Here is a 21,620-nt window from a genome sequence, read left to right as displayed (position 1 = left end):
CAGGACCCACTAGGTGGCAGCAGACTGTTTGGTCTACATATAATCAAACACACCTCGCGATAGTATTGTAATTATTCATTAAGACAATTACAATCGTCTCATCTGACATACGGGCCTCGGGTTTACCCTGGAGGCTATCCCAGCTCACTACACTACAAATGAGGCTGTGGCCTGTGGCTCATTTGTGAAACACTCATCTTGGTCTTGGGTTCGAGGCTGCGCTATTCTCAAGGTTTTTGCATTTCCATCAGCCAGCAAGCCTCCATATATATATATAAATACATTTATACCTGGTGTTCTTGTTCAGATCCCAGCTCCCCCGGGCCACCTGTGACAACACCTGGTTCCTATGGCCTACATCCAACTGCAAACTACAATGATAATTATATATAATAATTATGCAATTATTCATATGAGGCTAAGTTAATTTGAATGTACGAATTATTAACTATGATGATTAAAGTGCACAGAGAATATTGTAATGAAAACGTCACTGAAAACACATTTCCCTGGACTTCCTACAAACCAGGTGAGGTAGGTATTCAGCCCAGAAGGATCCACTTCAGTGTAAAATGACCAAAGCCTCCCTTCATACTTATAAATGCACAGATGATTTTTGTACAGTTTTATTTTCCAACAAAAAAAATAAAAACTCATCAAGTCCAGCCTCTTAAAATAAAAAAAAGTAATAGAAACAAGGATGCATTGAAAGTTCACGCCTCCATCAAGATTGAAAATAGTTTTTGATAACAATCTAGATGCCATTGACATATTCAGAAACATCCCTTCATGAGGAATCTGTAGAGCTCAACCATCTCTAGAGCATCCCTGAGACTGAATATATCGTTCTACCCCTGCCACTCAGTTCAGTTTCATGACATTACAAATTTTCTCAAGCATCAGCAAAATGCACACAGAGCACAAATGGTTGCTTTGAAGCTTTTGCATGATTGATAATATTTCAATCAACCCCTGGCCATTGACAGAAAGGGAGGGAACTCAATCGTGGAACAGGTTTTGTCATCGAGATGATGAGGCTGAGGGCGGACTAGTGTCCCGTTAGTGAATACAGAAAGAGACGCACAGAGCAGTGTAACATAAACGAAACGACAGTTAGCATCCTTGAAGCTGAGATGAAAAGTACAGAAAATGAGATTCAGAGTGATGAAGGCCGAGGACAGTGGACCAGTAAAAGAGAATATCTTCTGGTTGTGGCTGGAAATGTGATCGGCATTGGGAACGTGTGGAGATTTCCTTACCTCTGCTACAAGAATGGTGGAGGTAAATATTTGAAAAGTCGTTTTTGGTACAATGCACTGAAATAATATTTTCTTTGTTATTTTCATGGGCTTATATGACTTTTATTCACCACTAGGTGCCTTTCTGGTTCCATATGGCGTGCTAGTTATATTTACTGGGCTTCCTCTGTTCCTACTGGAGATCTCAGTGGGCCAGTACACCCAGGAAGGATTTATCACCTGCTGGAACAAGTTGTGTCCGCTGGCAAAAGGTGAGCAGATTTGCATTAAAATAAAATGTGCAGAAAACAGGAGAAACATGTTTGATACTTATAAATGAATTAAAAAACAGAACATTCTGAAAACCACATAAACTTGTTTCTTTCTTAAAGGAATCGGATTTGGACAACTGGTAATTTCACTCACTACAATCACCTATGTCATAGTTGAAGCTTGGACTATCTTCTACCTGGTGTTCTCATTCAGATCCCAGCTCCCCTGGGTCACCTGTAACAACACCTGGAACACAGGTAAGACTTTGAAGTGACTGTTTTTAGTTGGTATCGATGAAAACCTGCTTAGCTATCTGCACGATTAGCAATAATGTATTTCTCGTGAGGGCAGACTACACAAGGATATGTAGGCAGATGGGCCAGAAGAGAAAAGCAAGGGGTTAAAGAGAAGTATAAGCAGTAAGAACGAAAACCAAAGCCCGGGCAGCGATGGCAATGCCAAAGAGCTATGAGCCACGCCTCCGCGTCAGAAGGAGGATGTGCTGTGTAATTTCTACCTGCCGTTCAGGAATAATTACTAAGCACATAGTGCATGTCGACTATGTGCCATTCATATTTGCCTGTTACGTAATTTTATCTTAACTGTAAATGTTAATAAAAGAACTGCATTAGCCCATTGTTGATTTATTCCAGCATGTCATCAGCATACGCACCAACACCGTCCCATCACCCCATCCGTTTAGAGTTTTCAGTGCAGCCGTCCTCAATTAAATCTGTTTGTTCCTCAAACCAGCTACCTGTCTCACGAAGTTCAATTCATCGAATGCGACTGCAAATCAGACCAAAGGGACTTCTGCAGCAGTCGAGTTCTGGGAGTGAGTCTAACTTCCGTTCACTTTTAATTCAGAAGACTGTTCTGTTCACTTGTTCTGGTTCTGAGTTAAACTTTCTAGAAATCGATGTGCTACACTGATGGAAATCTGATGAAGAGAGTTTGAAGACTTTTGTTAAAGAAAACAAAAATAATTAAAATGTAAATAAAAAAATCCCTGCCAAACAGTTTTGTGTTTCAAAGTCTTTCCAAACACAATTCATGTCACTTTTCAGTCCCACCTGTTAAACCTGCCTCTCCTCAGGCGGAGGATGCTGGGCATGTCCGGAGGCATCGAGGAGCTGGGCGGCGTCCGGTGGGAGCTGGCCTTGTGTCTCCTGGCCTGCTGGGTTTTCTGCTACTTCAGCATCTGGAAAGGAGTCAAGTCCTCTGGAAAGGTCCTGCAGGAACAATGTGGTGCAAATAATTATCAATCACTTATACTGACAACCTTTCTTGACCAATTTCCTTTTATTTTAGGTAGCATATTTCACAGCCACGTTCCCCTACGTGATGCTCCTGATTCTACTCATTAAAGGTTTGACTCTGCCTGGAGCTTCAGAAGGGATCTACTACTACCTGTACCCAGACATAAACCGCCTGGCTGACCTCCAGGTGGGTCGTTTAATTAACGTTTACAATGTAATGTATGTCAAACATGCAAAGCTGGCATTCATTTCATTTAATTGGGTGTTGTGTGGCCGTGATTTTGGACAGAACTCGTACTTGAGTACATCATCATCAGATCATCAGAGGCAGACTGTGCTGCTGTTGCTGATTTGCACTATTGTTGCCGATTCTCATTCTCTCTGTGTATATATATTGTTGCTTTAGAAGAGATTTTTTATTTTTTGTTTTTCGTTATGTTCCGATGAGTGCCTGAAGCCGTGGGCCTTCACACGATTTTAATATGTTCGCATAATGATAATAAAGTATCTTGAATATTGAATCTTGAATCTTGTTACAGGTCTGGACAGAAGCAGGGTCCCAAATACTTTTCTCATACGCTCTCACTGCAGGGGTACTAAATGTCCTGGGCAGTTATAATAAGTACAACAACAACTGCTACAAGTAAGTATGCAACACGCAGTACAAGGCGTTTGATATTGGTTGTAGGAGAAGTCGCTCTTGCATTAGACTGATGAAGAGTATCCTTAACATTGTCTATAGACCAAGCCACTCTCGTCTCTGTGTGTCCTCCAGGGACTGTCTCTGGATCTGCCTGCTGAACACTGGAACCAGTCTTGTCGCTGGATTTGCGGTCTTCTCTGTTCTTGGATTCATGGCTCGGGAACAGGGTGTGACTGTTGATACTGTGACCGATTCAGGTAAAGTATATTCAAAGATTTCATCAAAAGCAATGTTGAATTATCCAAAGTTGAATACATTTAACTTTAAATGAATTATGTAATAGTAGTTTGCACGTTCCCTCTGGGTTCTTCGCCCTCCTCCCATAACAAGCAATAAAGTTTCATCGGTCATAGCCATGAATGTCATGGTGAGTATGATTGGTTGACTTCCATGTGGTCAATCCAGGGTGTAACCCGCCTCCTGCCCAATGCCAGCTGGGATAGGCTTCAGCTTGAGACAGCCCCATACAGGACAAGCAGTCGAGACAATGAATGAATGTGTTGTGTAGTTGTTCCCTTGAAAAGCATGGGGATCTCCTCGTCTCGTCCCCCTCGTCCCCCCCCCCCCAGGTCCGGGCTTGGCCTTCATCGCTTACCCTCAGGCTGCAGCTCTGATGCCGCTACCACAGTTCTGGACCGTCTGCTTCTTCCTCATGCTGGTTCTACTGGCTGTTGACTCACATGTAAGAACTATTTTCACTTTCATTTCCTCCTGATAAAAAATAGATACCTCGAAAACAAACAAAATCGTTCATTTTATTTGTGTCTCAGTTTGTGGGAGTGGAGAGCATTTTCACCACAATGAAGGATTTGTTCCCAAAGTCATTCCGTGCACGAGTGAGGCACGAGATCTTTGTCCTCGTCGGTTGTATACTCTTCTTCATAGTGCAACTAACTCTGGTCACTGAGGTAAATATAAATATTGTTGTAAAATTGTCACTCTAAAACACAATGAGAAATGTTAAAATAGATAGAATCTACTTATTGTGTTCATTCAAATCTGCTTTAGGGGGGAATTTACGTATTCAGTCTCATCGACTTCTACGGCTCCACCAGAGCCTGCATGAATTTCATGGCTATTTGTGAATGCCTGGCTTTGGGATGGATCTTTGGTCAGTGAAAGTAATTGTATGATTATACTAAAAGTACTGGATTGACTTTAAATCATTCAAATGTATACAGTACAGCATATTAGAAATGGTCAGACAGATCTAGTTTCATGGAAATGTATTCTCAGAGAATACTCATAATTTTAATTCTCCTACCTTTGGAGATCTTGACGTCTTTGGACTTCGTCATCAGGTGCTGACCGTATTTCTGACATCATTGAGGACATGACGGGACACAGACCTTCTGTGTTCTTCAAAGTGTGCTGGAAGTTCATCATCCCGCTGCTGTCACTTGTGAGTAATGACCTTCATGGCTACGTATATAACTTTTACTTTTACATTTTACTATAATGATATAAAAACCTCTTCACAGAGTTCCTTCATCCTGTACCTTGTTAATTACAAACACTTCAAGATCAATGACTACATTTACCCCGACTGGGCGTATGGACTGGGATGGACCATGACCCTGTCCTCTGTCCTCATTGTGCCGCTGTGGGCGGCTGGACAGATGTGTTTGACACCAGGAACCTTCAGACAGGTCAACATTCATGCCGTAGAAGACTATTCTCATTTTTTGAGATTATGTTTCTGCAAATCAATCAACACACTCCAATAGACCTCATGTTGGTAGTACTGATATATTAACTGATCCAAAGACTCTAAAAGATGACCCAAAGTGTCACCTGTGTGGATCTATGCTAAAAACTCAGGGGCCAAGCATCCTGCCAATCTTATTTTATTGGCTTGTAGATATGTAAACATGGGGTATTTTAAGAAATGGCACTGAGTGAATGTAGAAGGTTTTTAAAATGCAAAGGAAATCCTCTGTTTTTGCTGGAAAGCATGCTTAAACTGGGCCGATTGGATTATGCGAAAGAACTGGCCACAAATCAAGAAAGTCCAATAACTCTCACGTAGGTGTGAGAAAGGGGCTTGTTTGGATCGTTAGCCACCACATGGAAAGTCAGTAGCTGTATTGCAACTATAGATATTATGACAGAAATGTTGAGTACTTTTTAACCAAACTCTGTTCTTTGTTCCACTGAGCCAACGACAATGGTAGCATTTAAATGCACTTATCTCGTTTCAGCGTTTGTCTGTTCTTTGTCGTCCTGCTGAAGATCCAGACTGGCGGAGGAACAAAACGGAAGAGGAGGGAGCAATGAATGAACTAATGATGCCCGCAGTGACAACTTAGTGTGACCTGCAAAGTCAAATAAATAAATACATTATACGTATACATACACAAACAGGTTTGCTGGTTTACACTTAACGACGCATTGGAGTTACGACGGGCATTCCAAAATGTAAAAGTACGTGTTTAGTGATGCTGTTACGACAAGCGGAATACACTGGCTGCGGAGTTGTTGAGTGAGTACATATATATGGACAGCATAAAAGGAATATACGTCTGCAAATATAAACTTTTTTTTGGCTGCGAAAACCAAGTTGTCGGTCACAAAATCGTTTGCGACAAGATCTTCGGAAAGTAACTCCATCATTAAGTGAGGACCAACTATATATATATATTGCTGATTTATTATTTTTAAAATTAATCTGCTTATCTCATTTGTTCTAGTTTTCTGTTCATCTTTCCCACACACATATATAGTGCGTGTCATCATTCTAGCCATTTTGTTGCATGTATTTGACTCTGGAAAAGAAACTGCTTTGTCATTGGTCTCTGTATTTTGTATATTGAGAAAAGGGGTGTACTGTAATACATACTATTATTTGACTGTACTTGTACTGCTCTAACATTCTATCTAATAAATATATTCATCATCATTATGCAAAACACAAGAAATACCTTAAGCATGGTGAATATTGAGTACGCATCAGTATCATGATGATTGCCACCCAGCCAGCCCAGAACCGAAGGAGTTCCAAGGGCCAGTCACAAAGCCTAGGGGCCACACTCCAAGAGGCAGCCGGAGCACCGTAGGCAAGCTATCCTAAGACCAAGGACACATCTGTAGGTCCAGAGGGACAACATAGTCAGCCTGGAACACTATAAGCATGAAAACCTCAGCAAATCTAGGGCGAGCTGAGCCTCACAAATCTGTCTCTTTGGGCTCCTATTTGTCAAAACCCACATTTTCACCCAAGCTTAATGAACCTTGGTCAAATAAGGTACTGTCGTCTATTGAGGATCTTTGCTGTGCATTCTCCCCGCAGCTTTGATCTTCAATTTGACCTTCCTTCTTGACTTTTACTTTAGTATTTGGTTTGCAAATTCGAAACTTTGTAGTCAGCCTTTACCTTATTTTAAATAGATATTAAAACAGCACTTCTTTAACGATCACAAAATACGTCCGCAGATAAAACCCGGTTGGCATATTTGACAGGACCGTTGATGCTGTGGCTGAGTCAGGTCAAGTATATTCAAAGATTACATCAAATTAAAAGTTGAATATCGTAATTAAAACAACTTTTTTTAATGGCTTTTGACTATAGCACATCTTAAAAATGTGATAACAGATCATTTGAAACCAGGCAACCCTTACTTAGGAGTTCATCACACCTGATGACATCATCATCCATCCATCGCTTATCCGGGGCAAAGGCCACTGAGGCACTCTGGAGAGACGATGTCTCTCGGCTGGCCTGGGAACGCCTTGGGATTCCCCTTGTAGAGCTGGAGGAAGTGTCTGAGGCGAGGGAAATCTGGAAATCCCTGCTCAGACTGTTGCCTCCGCAGCCCGGCCCCGGATAAGCGGCGGAAGATGGATGGATGGATGGATGGATGGATGACCTTCAGGGACTCCTTCTGAAATTGTCTGCTGAAAAGTGTAACCAGTTTTGCCAGGTTGTATTTGTCGTCTTCCCTGTTCTTGGGCTCACGGCTCAGGAACAGGGTGTTCGTGTCGATACTGTGACTGAGTCAGGTACAGACAGTATACTCAAAGACCTCATTTAATGTGATGTCAAACATCTTCTAATATAAATATCAGTTACCAGAACTCAAAACCAAACCCACAAACTCTCTTTGAAGCCACAGCCGGAAATGAACGCTCCTAAACCCGCTGTCCCCCCGGAGCTCTGGATGGAAATATGACGATTAATACATCATGTAAACTCAAACACGAATACTTTATTCAGGATCGCATCAGAAAAAGATCAAAGAATATTCACATTTAAAGTACGACTGGGAAAATCTGATGAACACACATTGCCATCTGCTGACTATGGAGGAACAACACAAGCTTTTTTTTTTTCATTTATATTTATATTTAATTGTGGCAGTTTTGGTCCTCCATCATCAATAGATGACAATTGAACGCAGCTTGTTCCTGCTGCAATTAAATTAAGATTAAGATGAGCTTTTATATGTTTAACACTTGTTACACTGCAAACACACAACGAAATTCCATTTACACCCGAGTACAAGGGCCCCTTGAAACAACCACACACACACACATGCATAGGGGCCCCAGAGCATGCGGAGAGGGCATTGGGTGAAGGCGCCGCCATGATCGGCCGCACTTCCTGTTTGATGGAACATCAGCTAAGCCATCATAACACGGAAAATCCTTTTCACGACACACCTTCGTAAAAAAGCCGAATGACTTTACTGATCAAATTGGGGGTCATACTGAAGAAGCGCATTAATTCCTATTTCCACTTGGTGGCGCTATGACTTTGACTAACCCTTACTACTGAGATGTGTTCAAGGCAGCGCCATTATCAAGTCTGTAGCAGTTGCAGATAAATACCTCGGGGTAACATTTAACAATCAACTCTCTTTCGACCGGCACACCAGTGGCAGTCAGAATTTAAGGTCCGACTTTGTTTGACCTTGCCATCACTTTCACTTTTCACCTCCTATAGAATCATTTAAATGTATACTACTCCCTTTGTCTGTTTTATTTTTATGTACGTGTATAGTTTGTATATACTGTGTGTCATGCATATATGAGAAAACAAACAGTGTACTTTGTACTAGTAAGTACCGGTAATTCTTCGAAACCACTCGTTAGCTTTGTCAATTCTGCTGCTCCCTTCTTTCTTCACAAGGTTAGCCACAAGGCGCTAATGTGGCTTTTATGACAGACACCATTCAAATGAATAGGAAGAGTTAATGTTTCTGCAAACATAACTTGCTCTTCCAGACACCAGATTAAATGCCTCATTGATTATCCAGGAGTTAAAAGATATTCTTATCTTGTTTGTTCCAGCGTTGGTCTGTCCGTCGTCGTCCTGCTGAAGATCTAGCCTGGCGAGGGAATGCCTTGGAACTGGGAATGCCTCGGAACTGGGAATGCCTCGAAACTGGGAATGCCTCGGAACTGGAACATTCACTGCCAAACCTGACATTGAAGTCTGCCTCTCTGCAATGACCAATAACTACGGAACAAAAAATGGTAGGAACACACTTTATTTTCCGGATGAAAGTAGATACTTGAATCTTTAAGTTACTTGGTTTAGTGTTTGCATATTCATAGTAAAGAATATTCTGTAGTGCTTGGAAGATGCCCGAACACTTGTGCACTCAGCATATAGTTTAGTTGAAAATGGCTGGCACTCAATGAGTTAATAGTCAGTTACCAAGAAGCCTGAAGGACAGCTTCCTGTGTTTGTGGAAATTTGTAACCATGGTGATGCTAATTATTCTAGGCCTGTCCTGTGGGACTGTTAATGTCAAACTCCATTCATGTTGATTTTTGGAAGAACTGTAATAACTAATTACTAGTAATTACAGTCCACGTTGGTGAGTCTTTGTTTGTGTGGTACACCTACAGACTGCATATTACTGCTACGGCAGCCCCGCTGTTTGGGGCCCGTAACATTTGCATTGCACTATAATTTGTCTATTTTGGGAAGATCCTCATTACACCTGTCGAGTCATCCACAAAGCTATCAATCACGTCTGCTGCTGCAGTGAGGGCAGAACGGAGAGGCAGATCAAGGGTCTAAGGTAGGGGTCCACCTACGGCTCCCCATGACTGCATCAAAAGAAAGACAATGATGAAGAGCACCGTACATTTCAGCACGAATGGACGAAAGAATTCGCCTTTGTGGAGAGAGCAGGTTCTACGGTGTGTCCAATAATTAATGATAAACTTTCATCAATGAAATTCGACTACCTACCTTCTCTGGTTCTTTAGCAATAGCGAGGAAAGGAAAGATATTCACAATGGCCAATAACTCCGGAACAAAAAATGGTAGGAAGAAGAGACTTTAATCTTTAATTTACTTGGTTTGGTGTTTGCATAGTCATAGTAAAGGATAATCTGTAGGGCTTGGAAAATCGGGAAAAATTCGCAAAAACTTGGGCATAGTTGAGTTGAAAATGGCTGGCACTCAATGAGTTAAAATGAAGTTTTCAGGCTTTACAGGATTGAACCACGCCTTTAAACTTCGTCAGTGTTTGTGGCTAATTTGTAAAATGATTTGCTGCCAACATAGAGGGAGGGGATTTGAGCCACGGAGCTCTGTTTCTATGTAAGATGAAACGTGTCCCATTAATGTAAGACAGAAAGAGAAGCAAAGACCGGTTTACAATACGTTGCACTTCAAGCTGAGATGGACAGACAAAGACTCCAAAAACAAAAGCCAAGAAGAGATGAAGGCCGAGGAAAGTGGGCCAGTAAAAGAGAATATCTTCTGGTCGTTGCAGGGAATGTCGTCGGCTTGGGGAACGTGTGGAGATTTCCTTACCTCTGCTACAAGAACGGTGGAGGTGAATATTAGAAATGTGTTTTCATTTGTTTAGATGCCTTTCTTGATATATTCAACTGGAACATGAATGGCTATTTCTCTACTTGGAATTATTGTATGACTTTCATTCACCTCTAGGCGCCTTTCTGGTTCCATATGGCCTGTTTGCCGTATTTATTGGGCTTCCTCTGTTCCTACTGGAGATCTCGGTGGGTCAGTACACCCAGGAAGGATTCATCACCTGCTGGGACAAGTTGTGTCCGCTGGCAAAAGGTGCAGATAACAGGAAAATTAAAGCCATATCCAAAATATAAAGTAGATAAAGTTCAAAAACACAATTTCTTCCAGAAACCATTTCGCCCATGATTTAAATTTCTATCTACCAGGAATCGGACTTGGAGAACTGATGATTTTATTTTGTAACATCACCTACATCTTAATCGAGGCCTGGGCTCTCTTCTACCTGGTGTTCTCATTCAGATCCCAGCTCCCCTGGGTCACCTGCAACAACACCTGGAACACAGGTAAGGCTCTTATGATAATAAGAATCATTTGTTGTTTGATGACACACAAATTTACATACATATTCAATCATCCAATGCTCGACTACCATCACACCTATTATTTCCAAACAGCGTACAATGGAGACTCGGTCAGTGACATCATTGTTGTCTACAGCAATTCAAACAAACATCCGTTTGATTTCTTAAGTTGTTTGTTCATATTTAAATTTAACTTAACAACTTCATCTATTCTCAGTCGCGACATACCCAGTGGTCGTTGTTGTTGTGGGGGGGGACTGGAGCCTATCCCAGCTGGAACCTGGAGGGGCTAGGATGCGTTACCAGTACATCACAGGGTTAACATGCTGCATACGAAGACAACTGATGTTTAGTGATCAGGTTAACCTGCTCGTCACACTTTAACCTCAAGCCCGTTTGTTCCTCAAACCAGCCGACTGCCTTGATCTCCAGATGTTTAATTCATCTAACGTGACTTCAAATCAGACCAAAGGGACTTCTGCAGCCGCCGAGTTCTGGGAGTGAGTCCAACTTCTGTTTCTTCTCATCAACCGTGACGGACTTCGGTGTTTTCATGTTACTTCAGGAGACATTTCTGGATTTCAGTTGTTCTGGTTCTGAGTAGGTTGAAGATTTCTAAAAGTTGATGTTTACTCCGTTAGCACTATAAAGGCTGCTGATGGCACTAAAGGAGAGAACAAATAATTCGGCTACTTTTACTTGTAGTAAAAGTATTTCCACTTCGAGGTCATGCCTCATTTCAGTCCCACCTGTTGAACCTGCCTCTCCTCAGGCGGAGGATGCTGGGCATGTCCGGAGGCATCGAGGAGCTGGGCGGCGTCCGGTGGGAGCTGGCCTTGTGTCTCCTGGCCTGCTGGGTGTTCTGCTACTTCAGCATCTGGAAAGGAGTCAAGTCCTCTGGAAAGGTCCTGCAGGAACAATGTGGTGCAAAAAAATATAAAATCACTTATCACATGTCCCTTTCTTAAACATTTTAGGCGGCATATTTCACAGCCACGTTCCCCTACGTGATGCTCCTCATCCTCCTCATCAGAGGCGTGACTCTACCTGGAGCTTCAGAAGGGATCTACTACTACCTGTACCCGGACATAAACCGCCTGGCTGACCTCCAGGTGGGTCGTTTACTTGATTGAAATGTTGGAATTTCTTTGCCATTGCTGAGGAGGAATAGATCTTGATCAGAGTTTTGTACTGTGAGGTGAACGGTGATGTCAAACTTGAGAGTAATATACGTCTTCTTTTATATGACAGGTCTGGATAGAGGCGGGATCCCAAATATATTTCTCCTACAGTCTTGCAGGAGGAATGCTAAGTGTCCTGGGCAGCTACAACGACTACAACAACAACTGCTACAGGTAAGTGTGAATCTACATAAAGACAGAGCGTTGCAGAAGTTGTCTCGACTGTCTCTGTGTGTCCTCCAGGGACTGTCTCTGGATCTGCCTGCTGAACACTGGAACCAGTTTTGTCGCTGGATTTGTCGTCTTCTCCGTTCTTGGGTTCATGGCTCGGGAACAGGGTGTGACTGTCGATACTGTGACTGAATCAGGTGAACTATATTCTAATATTAATCACATTCAAAGTTATCAAATCATTCAACTTTGAATGCAGAGTTGAATCGTTCCCCCCCCCCCCCCCCCCCCTCCCCCCCCAGGTCCGGGCTTGGCCTTCATCGCTTACCCTCAGGCCACAGCTCTGATGCCGTTACCACAGTTCTGGACCGCCTGCTTCTTCCTGATGCTGGTTCTACTGACTGTTGATACTCATGTAAAAACGTCTCTCACCTTTCCTGCTAATAAAACAAATAGCTTTGTAGACACAAATAAAACGATCATGTTCTTCCCAGTTTGTCGCAGTGGAGAGCATCTTCACCTCAGTGAGCGACGTGTTTCCGACGTTCCTCCGTGCACCGGTGAAGCGCGAGATCTTTGTCCTCGTCAGCTGCATCTCCATCTTTCTTCTACATCTTCCCTTGGTTACTGAGGTGAATAAAATGTTCGTTTTCATAAAATGTTCTTCGTGAAACGCACCCAGAAATATGTTAAATCTTACTCAAATGTTTCTTCTTCAGGGAGGAATTTACATCTACCAACTCATTGAGTTCTACGGCGCGACCCGAGTCTGCATGAACGTCATGGCTCTGAGTGAATGCTTGGCTTTGGGCTGGATATTTGGTGGGTGTGATTAGTTACAGTATTATGGAACGTGCTGCACTATCATACTGGTATTACTTCATAAAAGTCGTAAAACACCCTGAAAAATACCCTCGTCATGTTTTTTTTTTGCCAACGATATCTTAAAAATTATGAATAGTTTTGGAAAATGCGCTAAATGAGGCTAAATTCCAACAATATCAGAGTAATTTTAAGAAAAATCAAGAACCATTTTTGGTTCTATTTTTACTGGTGGATTAAAACACATCATCCATCTTTCCATCCGTCCACTGAGGTTTACACCCGGGACTGTCAGCAGGTGCTCCGGCACCGGTTTCCTCAGCAGCAGCCCGGTTGTAACGTTTCCATCATGACCCCAGGTCAACCAATAAGAGTTTGTGGTTTCCACTAGCACAGAAGTCCAGTCAGGGACAGGTAAACTATCATCACGTACATGATTCAACTTCTTACGATTGTAATTCGGACATATCCCACCAGGTGCTGACAACCTTTCTGGAATCATTGAGGACATGACGGGACACAGACCCCCGGTTTTCTTCAAACTCTGCTGGAAATTTGTCATTCCTCTGTTGTCACTGGTGAGTCACAAATGTTCTTTGTGGTTGCCAATTGTTTCAGATCAGTACTGTTTGATCAGTCGACCAATAGGATGACGGGAAATCATTTAAAAATGTTATCCTCACAATTTATATTAAAAAAGGGACTAAATATTATTCTTTGAGACTTCTAGTACATTCCCAAAACTATCTTGAGCACCATCTACACAGAGAATGACTGTTATTTCTATATTCTTTGCAGAGTTCCTGTATCCTGTACCTGGTCGACTACCAACACCTCCTGATCAGTGACTACGTCTACCCCGACTGGGCGTACGGACTGGGATGGACCATGACCATCTCCTCCGTTGCCATGGTACCGCTGTGGGCAGCTGGACTGATGTGTTTGACACCAGGAACCTTCAGGCAGGTCAGGATTCATGATTCAATAAATACACTTCATATGCAGCTATTGATTTTGCAATATTAGCCAGTCCAAAGACTAAAGTTTGATTCTATTCATGTGAATATTTCATTAATATTAAATGCATTTAATATTTGTTAAAAACCTAACCGATTTAAACCGTAACCCTCATGATTATGAGGGTTATATACTTTTATATACTTATATACTTTTACCTTGTTTCAGCGTTTGTCCGTCGTTTGTCGTCCTGCTGAAGATCCAAACTGGCAGGAGAGAGAAATGGAGGAAAGAACGACTGATGATCTGATGACATCTTCAGTGACAACTTAGCAAACCTGCAACATTAACCAGACGATACAGTTCTCATATTTATATCATCAATCGAGCTACTTTACTGCGTCTGGAAAAACACAGTGATTTTTTTTTTTTTAGCATTATTTTACTAAACGCCATATTTGAGCAGACACACATCACTAGCTAGCTAAATGGCTAGGAATTAGCAGCTTCACACAGGTAAAAACACAATACACACGCAAGTCAAATAGCCAGAGGTGAGTGCAGCATAATTTTAATTATGCTTCAACAAGCTCTATAAATTCAGTGCTTGAACTTCTTTAGCGACACTTCACTGCTTTAACAAAGCCACACTTCAAGTCTTAAACGGAATACATTGATGGGCTGTTTCGCAATTTACGTAACTAAGACTACACAAATCAGTCATGTAAAATATCAGTGAGAACTGGCTTTAACTTTAACACCGCCGGCAGTGACTAAACTCGTGAAGTCAGCCGAAACAAAGCGCTGGTGCCATGCCAGCCAATCAGGGTAATGGAAATCACCCGTCACGGCATTCGTGTAACAGATGGAATCTTGCAGGGACAGAGAAGTTCATGTCATCGGTATGCATGAGTGGCAAACCAGTGAAGTCCTGAACTTTATGCTGAGAATTTCGCTTCAGGAAGGAAGGAAGGAAGAAGACAAGGCCAGACCATTATGACGGCAAGGAAGGTCGAGAGTCTCAGGAAGGTCTTCACGTGCAAAGTGAAGGACAGCGACTCCATCAAGGACACTAGTTGTGCACAGGTTTAAATGGCCTGGTAGATTAGAGGACTTTGTATCCTCTGATCATATGCTGTATACCCTAACATGATCCAAGAATCATCTGACCACTGGCCCAGTCGCGCCGCATGACGTCCCCTGGGAGGAGACAATGGAGGCGGGCCCAAGAGAAGAAGACAGCCAAGTGTGAAGCGTCTCAGTCACTGATGCTGGGGGCGTCTGTTGCAAGAGCCAAAGAAAGCCCAAGGAAACGGCACCGATGATGCGCTGAAAAACGAGCATCAGCAAATGGTTCAGGATCCGTTGGCTGCCAGCCTCGTTTTCTTACGGCCTCAATAGTGGAGAACCCAATCGGGTAATAATAGGCTCATCGATTTTAGTCATTGGTTAAATGAGATTCATTTGCTGTGTCTTTAAGAGAAGTTACCTGTGATTGCCTGTACATACTTGCTGTATTAGTACCAGCTAGTTAGTAGTGGATGTCTGTGATGATGTATAATCCAAGCCTACGCAGTAGAATATATCTATATCTATAAGATGTAAAGGGGTTAAAACATGGACTCTAATTTAGGTGAAAACTTTCCTTGCTGTCAGCTACCGCTCTGATTCTATGTGATTCCCTACTTTTCTGAGTAATAATTATAAATGATATTAGTACTTCATTAAATATCTTTAATATTCGTTCATTGTTAAATCCTTTTTCTTCTGGATCAGAATACGCAGAACGACTAAAAGAGCGTTTAATCTCATCCGGTTAGATCCCACGTTCGCCTCTCCTGAAGAACCAGCCTGCAAGAGAATCAAAAAGGGAGAGGACAAATTAGTGTGACCTTGAACTCTGAAAAAGAAAAGTGGTTGTTCCTCGTCTACATCTTGAGGAATGGAATGTCGAAAGGAGGATAGGTTCCATCCATCCATCCATCCATCCATCCATCTTCCACCGCTTATCCGGGGCCGGGTCGCGGAGGCAACAGTCTCAGCTGAGGAACAAAATACTGCTGTACCAAATTTGCATTCAAACATTTCAAGACATAATTGCATTACTTATTTTTAGGGATTAGCGACTCTTTCTTGAGCCCCTGGCCATTGACAAACAGCAAAACCTGATAACTGTGGAACAGGTTTTACTTTTATATGACTCGTAGGGCGAGGGAATATTGGCACATTATGAGAACTGCTAAGCATATAAAAAATAAAAAAGCAAACATTTGCATACTGTAATTTGCAATTATAATTGATAACAGAAAGCAGACAGTATCTGACACAACTGAAGCTGAGATGAACAGACAGAGGAGGACAACTAAAAGGCAGAGGAGCGATGAAGACAGGGGCCAGTGGGCCAGTAAGAGGGAGTATCTTCTGGTTGTTGCAGGAGGCGTCGTCGGGCTGGGCAACGTGTGGAGATTCCCGTATCTCTGCTTCAAGAACGGCGGAGGTGACTATCGGAGATTCTTTATCGTGCAGTTCAAGTATTTTGGCGCACTGAACCGTTTTAGCAATAATGGTTTGGCTTTTTACTTTGCGTTACTCTTCTATATGTTTTTGGCAGTTTTGAAGGTGTTACAGAAAACGTTTAATGATTAAAATGTCCATCTCTGAGAATATTTTTATTATGTTAAATATGAAGTTGGATTTCTTCAATGATCCATTTTTCTTCCAACACCTTTCAACCTTTATGAACTTTTAAACATGTACAGTCGTCCCTCGCTATATCGCGCTTCACCTTCACCTGCCGCGGGTTCACTGTACTACTACTACTACAACCGTACTTTCTTCTTGCCGAGTCATATATTCATATATGGCAGATTTCCCGTTCTATCTAGGACTTCTGTGCTATTAATACATTTCCATTATTTATAAAAGAGTAAAAATATAGTTTAAAAAATGATTTAAAACACGTACTACAACACATAGTATTGCGTATTCAATTGAATCTTCAAATCAGATTTACAGTTCTGTGTTCAGATTCTTTTCAAGTCAAATTGAATTAAATTTAAAATCAATTTCAATTTCCTTTTTTGTTTTTAAAGTTTTTTTTTTTTTCAATAGTTCTTTATGTATAACACTTTATTCACCTCTAGGCGCCTTTCTGGTTCCATATGGCCTGTTTGCTGTATTTACTGGGATACCTCTGTTCCTACTGGAGACCTCGGTGGGTCAGTACACCCAGGAAGGATTCATCACCTGCTGGAGGAAGCTGTGTCCGCTTGGAAAAGGTGCGTAGAATGAAACTAAACTGGTCACACAGCAGTGGAAAGCTGAATGTTTGTGACACAAAGAGATTCTGAAAATCACTGAACCACTAACTGTGGTCTTTATTTCCGTGTCAGGGATTGGCATTGGACAACTGATCATTTCCCTCTGGAACAGCACCTACAACATAATCGAAGCCTGGGCTCTGTTCTACCTGGCGTTCTCCTTCAGAGCCCAGCCCCCCTGGGCCACCTGCAACAACACCTGGAACACAGGTAAGAATCAAGCATTGCATTGTTTGAACATGGACAAAAGCAAATGGGACGCTTATTAAAATCTACAATTTACCTGTTTACTAAAATAGGGCGGTTAGTTGTGTGTACAGCATTAACTGAAGCCCGTTTGTTCCTCAAACCAGCCGACTGCCTTGACCTCCAGACGTTTAATTCATCTAACGTGACTTCAAATCAGACCAAAGGGACTTCTGCAGCCGTCGAGTTCTGGGAGTGAGTCTAACTTCTGTTTCTTCTCATCAACCGCGATGGACTTCGGTGTTTTCATGTTCCTTCAGGAGGACTGTGTCGGAAACAAGAGTTTCACACAGCATCGTGCTTTAAAGTATTTCTAAAGACTTTTCATTCCCACCTGTTAAACCTGCCTCTCCTCAGGCGGAGGATGCTGGGCATGTCCGGAGGCATCGAGGAGCTGGGCGCCGTCCGGTGGGAGCTGGCCTTGTGTCTCCTGGCCTGCTGGGTGTTCTGCTACTTCAGCATCTGGAAAGGAGTCAAGTCCTCTGGAAAGGTCCTGTGCAAAGACTTTGAATCTTCATTTGTGGTGGACATTATTATCAATCTCATCTGCTGACTCCCTTTCTTAAACATTTTAGGCAGCATATTTCACAGCCACGTTCCCCTACGCGATGCTCCTCATCCTCCTCATCAGAGGCGTGACTCTACCTGGAGCTTCAGAAGGGATCTACTACTACCTGTACCCGGACATAAACCGCCTGGCTGACCTCCAGGTGGGTCGTTTATGTCATCCAAAAGTTGATGGGTATCTCTCGCGATGCATTGAATCATCTTTAATTTAGGAATGTGTGAAGGACCTCTTCTCAGTGGTCACAGGTTCTCTTCCTGTGGAGATCAAGGTCTCAGAGTGGAGGAAGAGGCACAGAATCCAAGTTGCCTGCAGTCCAGTGTGAAAAGTAAACGGTTGTTTGGGGTCCTTGCTAACTGATGGGGCTACTTCCGTTCTCCCGTCTTTCAGGTCTGGCTAGAAGCAGGATCCCAGATGTTCTTCTCCTACAGTGTTACAGGAGGGAGTCTGACTGTCCTGGGCAGCTACAACGACAACAACAACAACTGCTACAGGTACAAACAAACACACAAATACAACAAAGACGCTGATTTTGATTCTAGAAGTTGTTCTCACGTCAGGGAATAGTTATAATTCTACTTTAACATTGTCTTTTTGGAACCTCCAGGGACTGTTTCTGGATCTGTCTGCTGAACAGTGGGACCAGTTTCGTCGCTGGATTTGTCGTCTTCTCTGTTCTTGGATTCATGGCTCACCAACAGGGTGTGACTGTCGACACCGTGACTGAGTCAGGTAAAGTTTATTCAAAGATTTCATCAAATGCAATGCTGAAATAGCTCCATAGTCTGGTCCCCCCCCCCCCCCCCCTCAGGTCCCGGCTTGGCCTTCATCGCTTACCCTCAGGCCACAGCTCTGATGCCGCTACCACAGTTCTGGACCGTCTGCTTCTTCCTCATGCTGGTTCTACTGACTGTTGATACTCATGTAAAAACTTCCAGCAATACTGCATTTCCATTTCACAAATGACAGTTTTTGAAGATATAAACAGTGTAAAACTTTCTCTTTCTCCTCAGTTTGTCACAGTAGAGAGTTTAGTCACCTCGATAAGTGATTGGTTTCCGAAGCTGTTTCGTGCCGCAGTGAAGCTCGAGATCGTCGTCCTCGTCGTCTGTGCATCCATCTTCCTCCTGCATATCACCATGGTTACTGAGGTGAACAACAACGGTTCATATTCTACATGTTCAAGTACACGTCTCATTCAAATCTCAATCTCTTCCTGCTTCAGGGAGGAATCTATATTTTCCAACTCGTTGATTTTTATGGTGCCACCAGAGTCTGCCAGAACTTCATGGCCGTTTGTGAATGCCTTGCTGTGGGCTGGATCTTTGGTGAGACTAATCACAGTGTGCTTATAACACTCCGTGCACGTTGAAAAACTATCTTGAATGATCCAAGGCAGTTGCACAAAGACGTACCTCGATAGCTGAGGAACAATGAAAGGCTAAAATAAGAGTCATTATAGGGTATAATATCGCCGTGCCGACTCTTTGGGTTCTGCCACCAGGTGCTGACCGCTTCTCTAACATCATCGAGGAGATGACGGGACAAAAACCAGCTGTTTTCTTCAAAATCTGCTGGAAATTCATCATTCCCATGGTGTCACTGGTGAGCTCCGAGGTCTCCATGGCTACCAGTGATGTCGCCTTCTTTCACGCTTGTAGTGTTTTCTTTCTTGTTGAAATACGATGTTTATGACGACGTCCAGAGTCTGAATGCTACTTCACTGGAAATACTTTTTGTTCGGTGGACTAAGTGAAAATGAGACAGTTTTTTGTGTTTTCTGGGGCATCTGTGGACAGTTATCCAATATAAAATAATAATCCAATGACACGTTCAGGACACACAAAGCCAAACTACTATTGCGTAACCGACTGCAACCGCAGAGAATTTAAATACCTCTTGCAATCCAATTGTTGGAAACCGGGCGCCATCTGGAACGGCCTCGTCCTCAGGAGCACTACATCTCGATTTTGACATTTGTGTTGCCATCTTTTGGATCGCAGACAGACCCAGGATGGATCAATGAAATGAAATGAAATGTTGAACACAAACAAATAATTAAAATATACCTCTTCACAGAGTTCCTTCATCCTGTACCTGGTTGACTACCAACACCTCAAGATCAATGGCTACGTCTACCCCGACTGGGCGTACGGACTGGGATGGACCATGACCTTCTCCTCCGTTGCCATGGTACCGCTGTGGGCAGCTGGACTGATGTGTTTGACACCAGGAACCTTCAGACAGGTCAACATGCTCTCATTGTTATCTGTAGATCCGAAGACTCTAAAAGATGATCCAAAGTACTTTGCGTGTTGGAACCCAGCGGGATAATAAAACTCTCTCTACCTTGAACATTGGATTTGAACTTACTTCTCTCGTTCCAGCGTTTGTCCGTCCTTTGTCGTCCTGCTGAAGATCCGGCCTGGCAGAAGAGAGAAAGGGAGGAGGAAAGAACGACCGTTGATCCGATGACATCTTCAGTGACAACTTACAACATCTGCACTGACAACATAGTGTGATGATGAATAGATATATTAGATAGAATGTTAGAGCAGTACAAGTACAGTCAAACAGTAGTGTGTATTGCAGTACAAGTACAGTCAAACAGTAGTGTGTATTACAGTACAAGTACAGTCAAACATCAGGTCTAAGAGGAGCATTTCAAAAGAGCCCTTGCGGCCTTGTAGTCCTTAGTACATAAATCATGTACATGTAACAATACCAGTAAAAATAAATACTCCTTTGATGCAAACTAACAAGCCGTGACCGCTGCTGTAGCGCATCAACCCGTTTGCTGCATGAGTTGTGATGAGATCCGGACAAATAAGGTGGTGGTTTCTAAAAGCTGATTAAAACTTAAAACTCTACGATGACTTCACTGCCTCCAAATGAATCATTTGTGCTGCAAGAGTTTTATATCGTACTCAAGATATTTTCCCGATTCTCTTGAGAATATTTCCGCTTTTCAAGTTGGCTTTATGAGCTGCGTCTAGCATCGAGATAGCTGAACAAAAGGAGAAGAACCATCCCGCGTCTGCTAGCAGCGGGTCCTCGATCACCTGTCTGACTTGCAACCGCTTTGGACTTTGTAAGTTCAAAAATGAGTAGAACTTGGAGTAGAACTTGGAGTAGAACAATGGAGTAGAAACTACCTGTAATCACCCAGAGCTCTGATGCGTAGAGTAGAACAGGGACGTCTGGCCCACGTGGGAGGGGTCCGGTTCCTCTTCCTGATTGCCACTTGTCTGCAGGTATTTGCAGCGGCTATGAAAATGTCCTTTGTTGGCCTCCGTTAGCTCAACTCCTTTAGATGTGATCGTCTTTCCTCAATTTGATAGCATTTATCTGAATGAATGAATGAATGAATATATTTATTATATTCATTCATTTATGTGTATTGAGTGGATTTCATGCTTATTCCTGGTTGATGTCCACAAGTCTACAAACTCTGCAGGACAGCTCCGAAGCATCGAGACATCGACAGAGCGATGGCGGCCGGGGGTACGTCTACAGCGTGTTACTATTACTGGACCGGGTTGATTAAAGACAAAAGAGGAAAATAAAAAAT

At 42.7% G+C, this 21,620-nt stretch overlaps 3 protein-coding genes across 3 annotated transcripts; all 3 read left to right on the top strand.

Moving 5' to 3' along the window:
• Positions 1–1,124: 1,124 nt before the first annotated feature.
• LOC137905004 (sodium- and chloride-dependent GABA transporter 3-like) lies at positions 1,125–5,782 on the top strand. Its single transcript, XM_068749229.1, has 14 exons — positions 1,125–1,281; positions 1,376–1,510; positions 1,631–1,768; positions 2,265–2,346; positions 2,608–2,740; positions 2,823–2,957; positions 3,310–3,413; positions 3,546–3,670; positions 4,043–4,155; positions 4,244–4,381; positions 4,482–4,584; positions 4,775–4,875; positions 4,955–5,122; positions 5,675–5,782. Exons 1-14 carry the CDS (start codon positions 1,134–1,136, stop codon positions 5,780–5,782), a joined length of 1,731 nt encoding a protein of 576 aa, XP_068605330.1. The 5' UTR covers positions 1,125–1,133.
• A 4,328-nt stretch (positions 5,783–10,110) lies between these two features.
• LOC137904997 (sodium- and chloride-dependent GABA transporter 3-like) lies at positions 10,111–14,251 on the top strand. The gene is made up of 14 exons (XM_068749222.1): positions 10,111–10,267; positions 10,384–10,518; positions 10,632–10,769; positions 11,200–11,287; positions 11,560–11,692; positions 11,765–11,899; positions 12,039–12,142; positions 12,212–12,336; positions 12,442–12,554; positions 12,634–12,771; positions 12,859–12,961; positions 13,439–13,539; positions 13,760–13,927; positions 14,147–14,251. Exons 1-14 carry the CDS (start codon positions 10,111–10,113, stop codon positions 14,249–14,251), a joined length of 1,743 nt encoding a protein of 580 aa, XP_068605323.1.
• A 2,007-nt stretch (positions 14,252–16,258) lies between these two features.
• On the top strand, positions 16,259–20,571 carry LOC137904788 (sodium- and chloride-dependent GABA transporter 3-like). Its single transcript, XM_068748991.1, has 14 exons — positions 16,259–16,415; positions 17,062–17,196; positions 17,311–17,448; positions 17,592–17,679; positions 17,842–17,974; positions 18,060–18,194; positions 18,440–18,543; positions 18,657–18,781; positions 18,861–18,973; positions 19,063–19,200; positions 19,275–19,377; positions 19,554–19,654; positions 20,129–20,296; positions 20,437–20,571. Exons 1-14 carry the CDS (start codon positions 16,259–16,261, stop codon positions 20,569–20,571), a joined length of 1,773 nt encoding a protein of 590 aa, XP_068605092.1.
• The last annotated feature ends 1,049 nt before the right edge of the window (positions 20,572–21,620 follow it).

This window comes from Brachionichthys hirsutus, chromosome 15, assembly GCF_040956055.1.
Source record: "Brachionichthys hirsutus isolate HB-005 chromosome 15, CSIRO-AGI_Bhir_v1, whole genome shotgun sequence".
Taxonomy (NCBI): domain Eukaryota; kingdom Metazoa; phylum Chordata; class Actinopteri; order Lophiiformes; family Brachionichthyidae; genus Brachionichthys; species Brachionichthys hirsutus.
The sequence above is the reverse complement of the archived record's forward strand: the minus strand, read 5'-3'. Positions and strand labels throughout refer to the sequence as shown.

Bases quoted from the DNA above. Each gene is read 5' to 3' on its own strand.
- LOC137905004 (XM_068749229.1), top strand. From the start codon at position 1,134: ATGAAAAGTACAGAAAATGAGATTCAGAGTGATGAAGGCCGAGGACAG. The intron at 2,741-2,822 runs GTCCTGCAGGAA...CTTTTATTTTAG, and splicing joins GAGTCAAGTCCTCTGGAAAG to GTAGCATATTTCACAGCCAC. The intron at 3,414-3,545 runs GTAAGTATGCAA...TGTGTCCTCCAG, and splicing joins TACAACAACAACTGCTACAA to GGACTGTCTCTGGATCTGCC.
- LOC137904997 (XM_068749222.1), top strand. From the start codon at position 10,111: ATGGACAGACAAAGACTCCAAAAACAAAAGCCAAGAAGAGATGAAGGC. The intron at 10,519-10,631 runs GTGCAGATAACA...TCTATCTACCAG, and splicing joins GTTGTGTCCGCTGGCAAAAG to GAATCGGACTTGGAGAACTG. The intron at 12,337-12,441 runs GTGAACTATATT...CTCCCCCCCCAG, and splicing joins CGATACTGTGACTGAATCAG to GTCCGGGCTTGGCCTTCATC.
- LOC137904788 (XM_068748991.1), top strand. From the start codon at position 16,259: ATGAACAGACAGAGGAGGACAACTAAAAGGCAGAGGAGCGATGAAGAC. The intron at 18,974-19,062 runs GTAAAAACTTCC...CTTTCTCCTCAG, and splicing joins TACTGACTGTTGATACTCAT to TTTGTCACAGTAGAGAGTTT. The intron at 20,297-20,436 runs GTCAACATGCTC...CTCTCGTTCCAG, and splicing joins CACCAGGAACCTTCAGACAG to CGTTTGTCCGTCCTTTGTCG.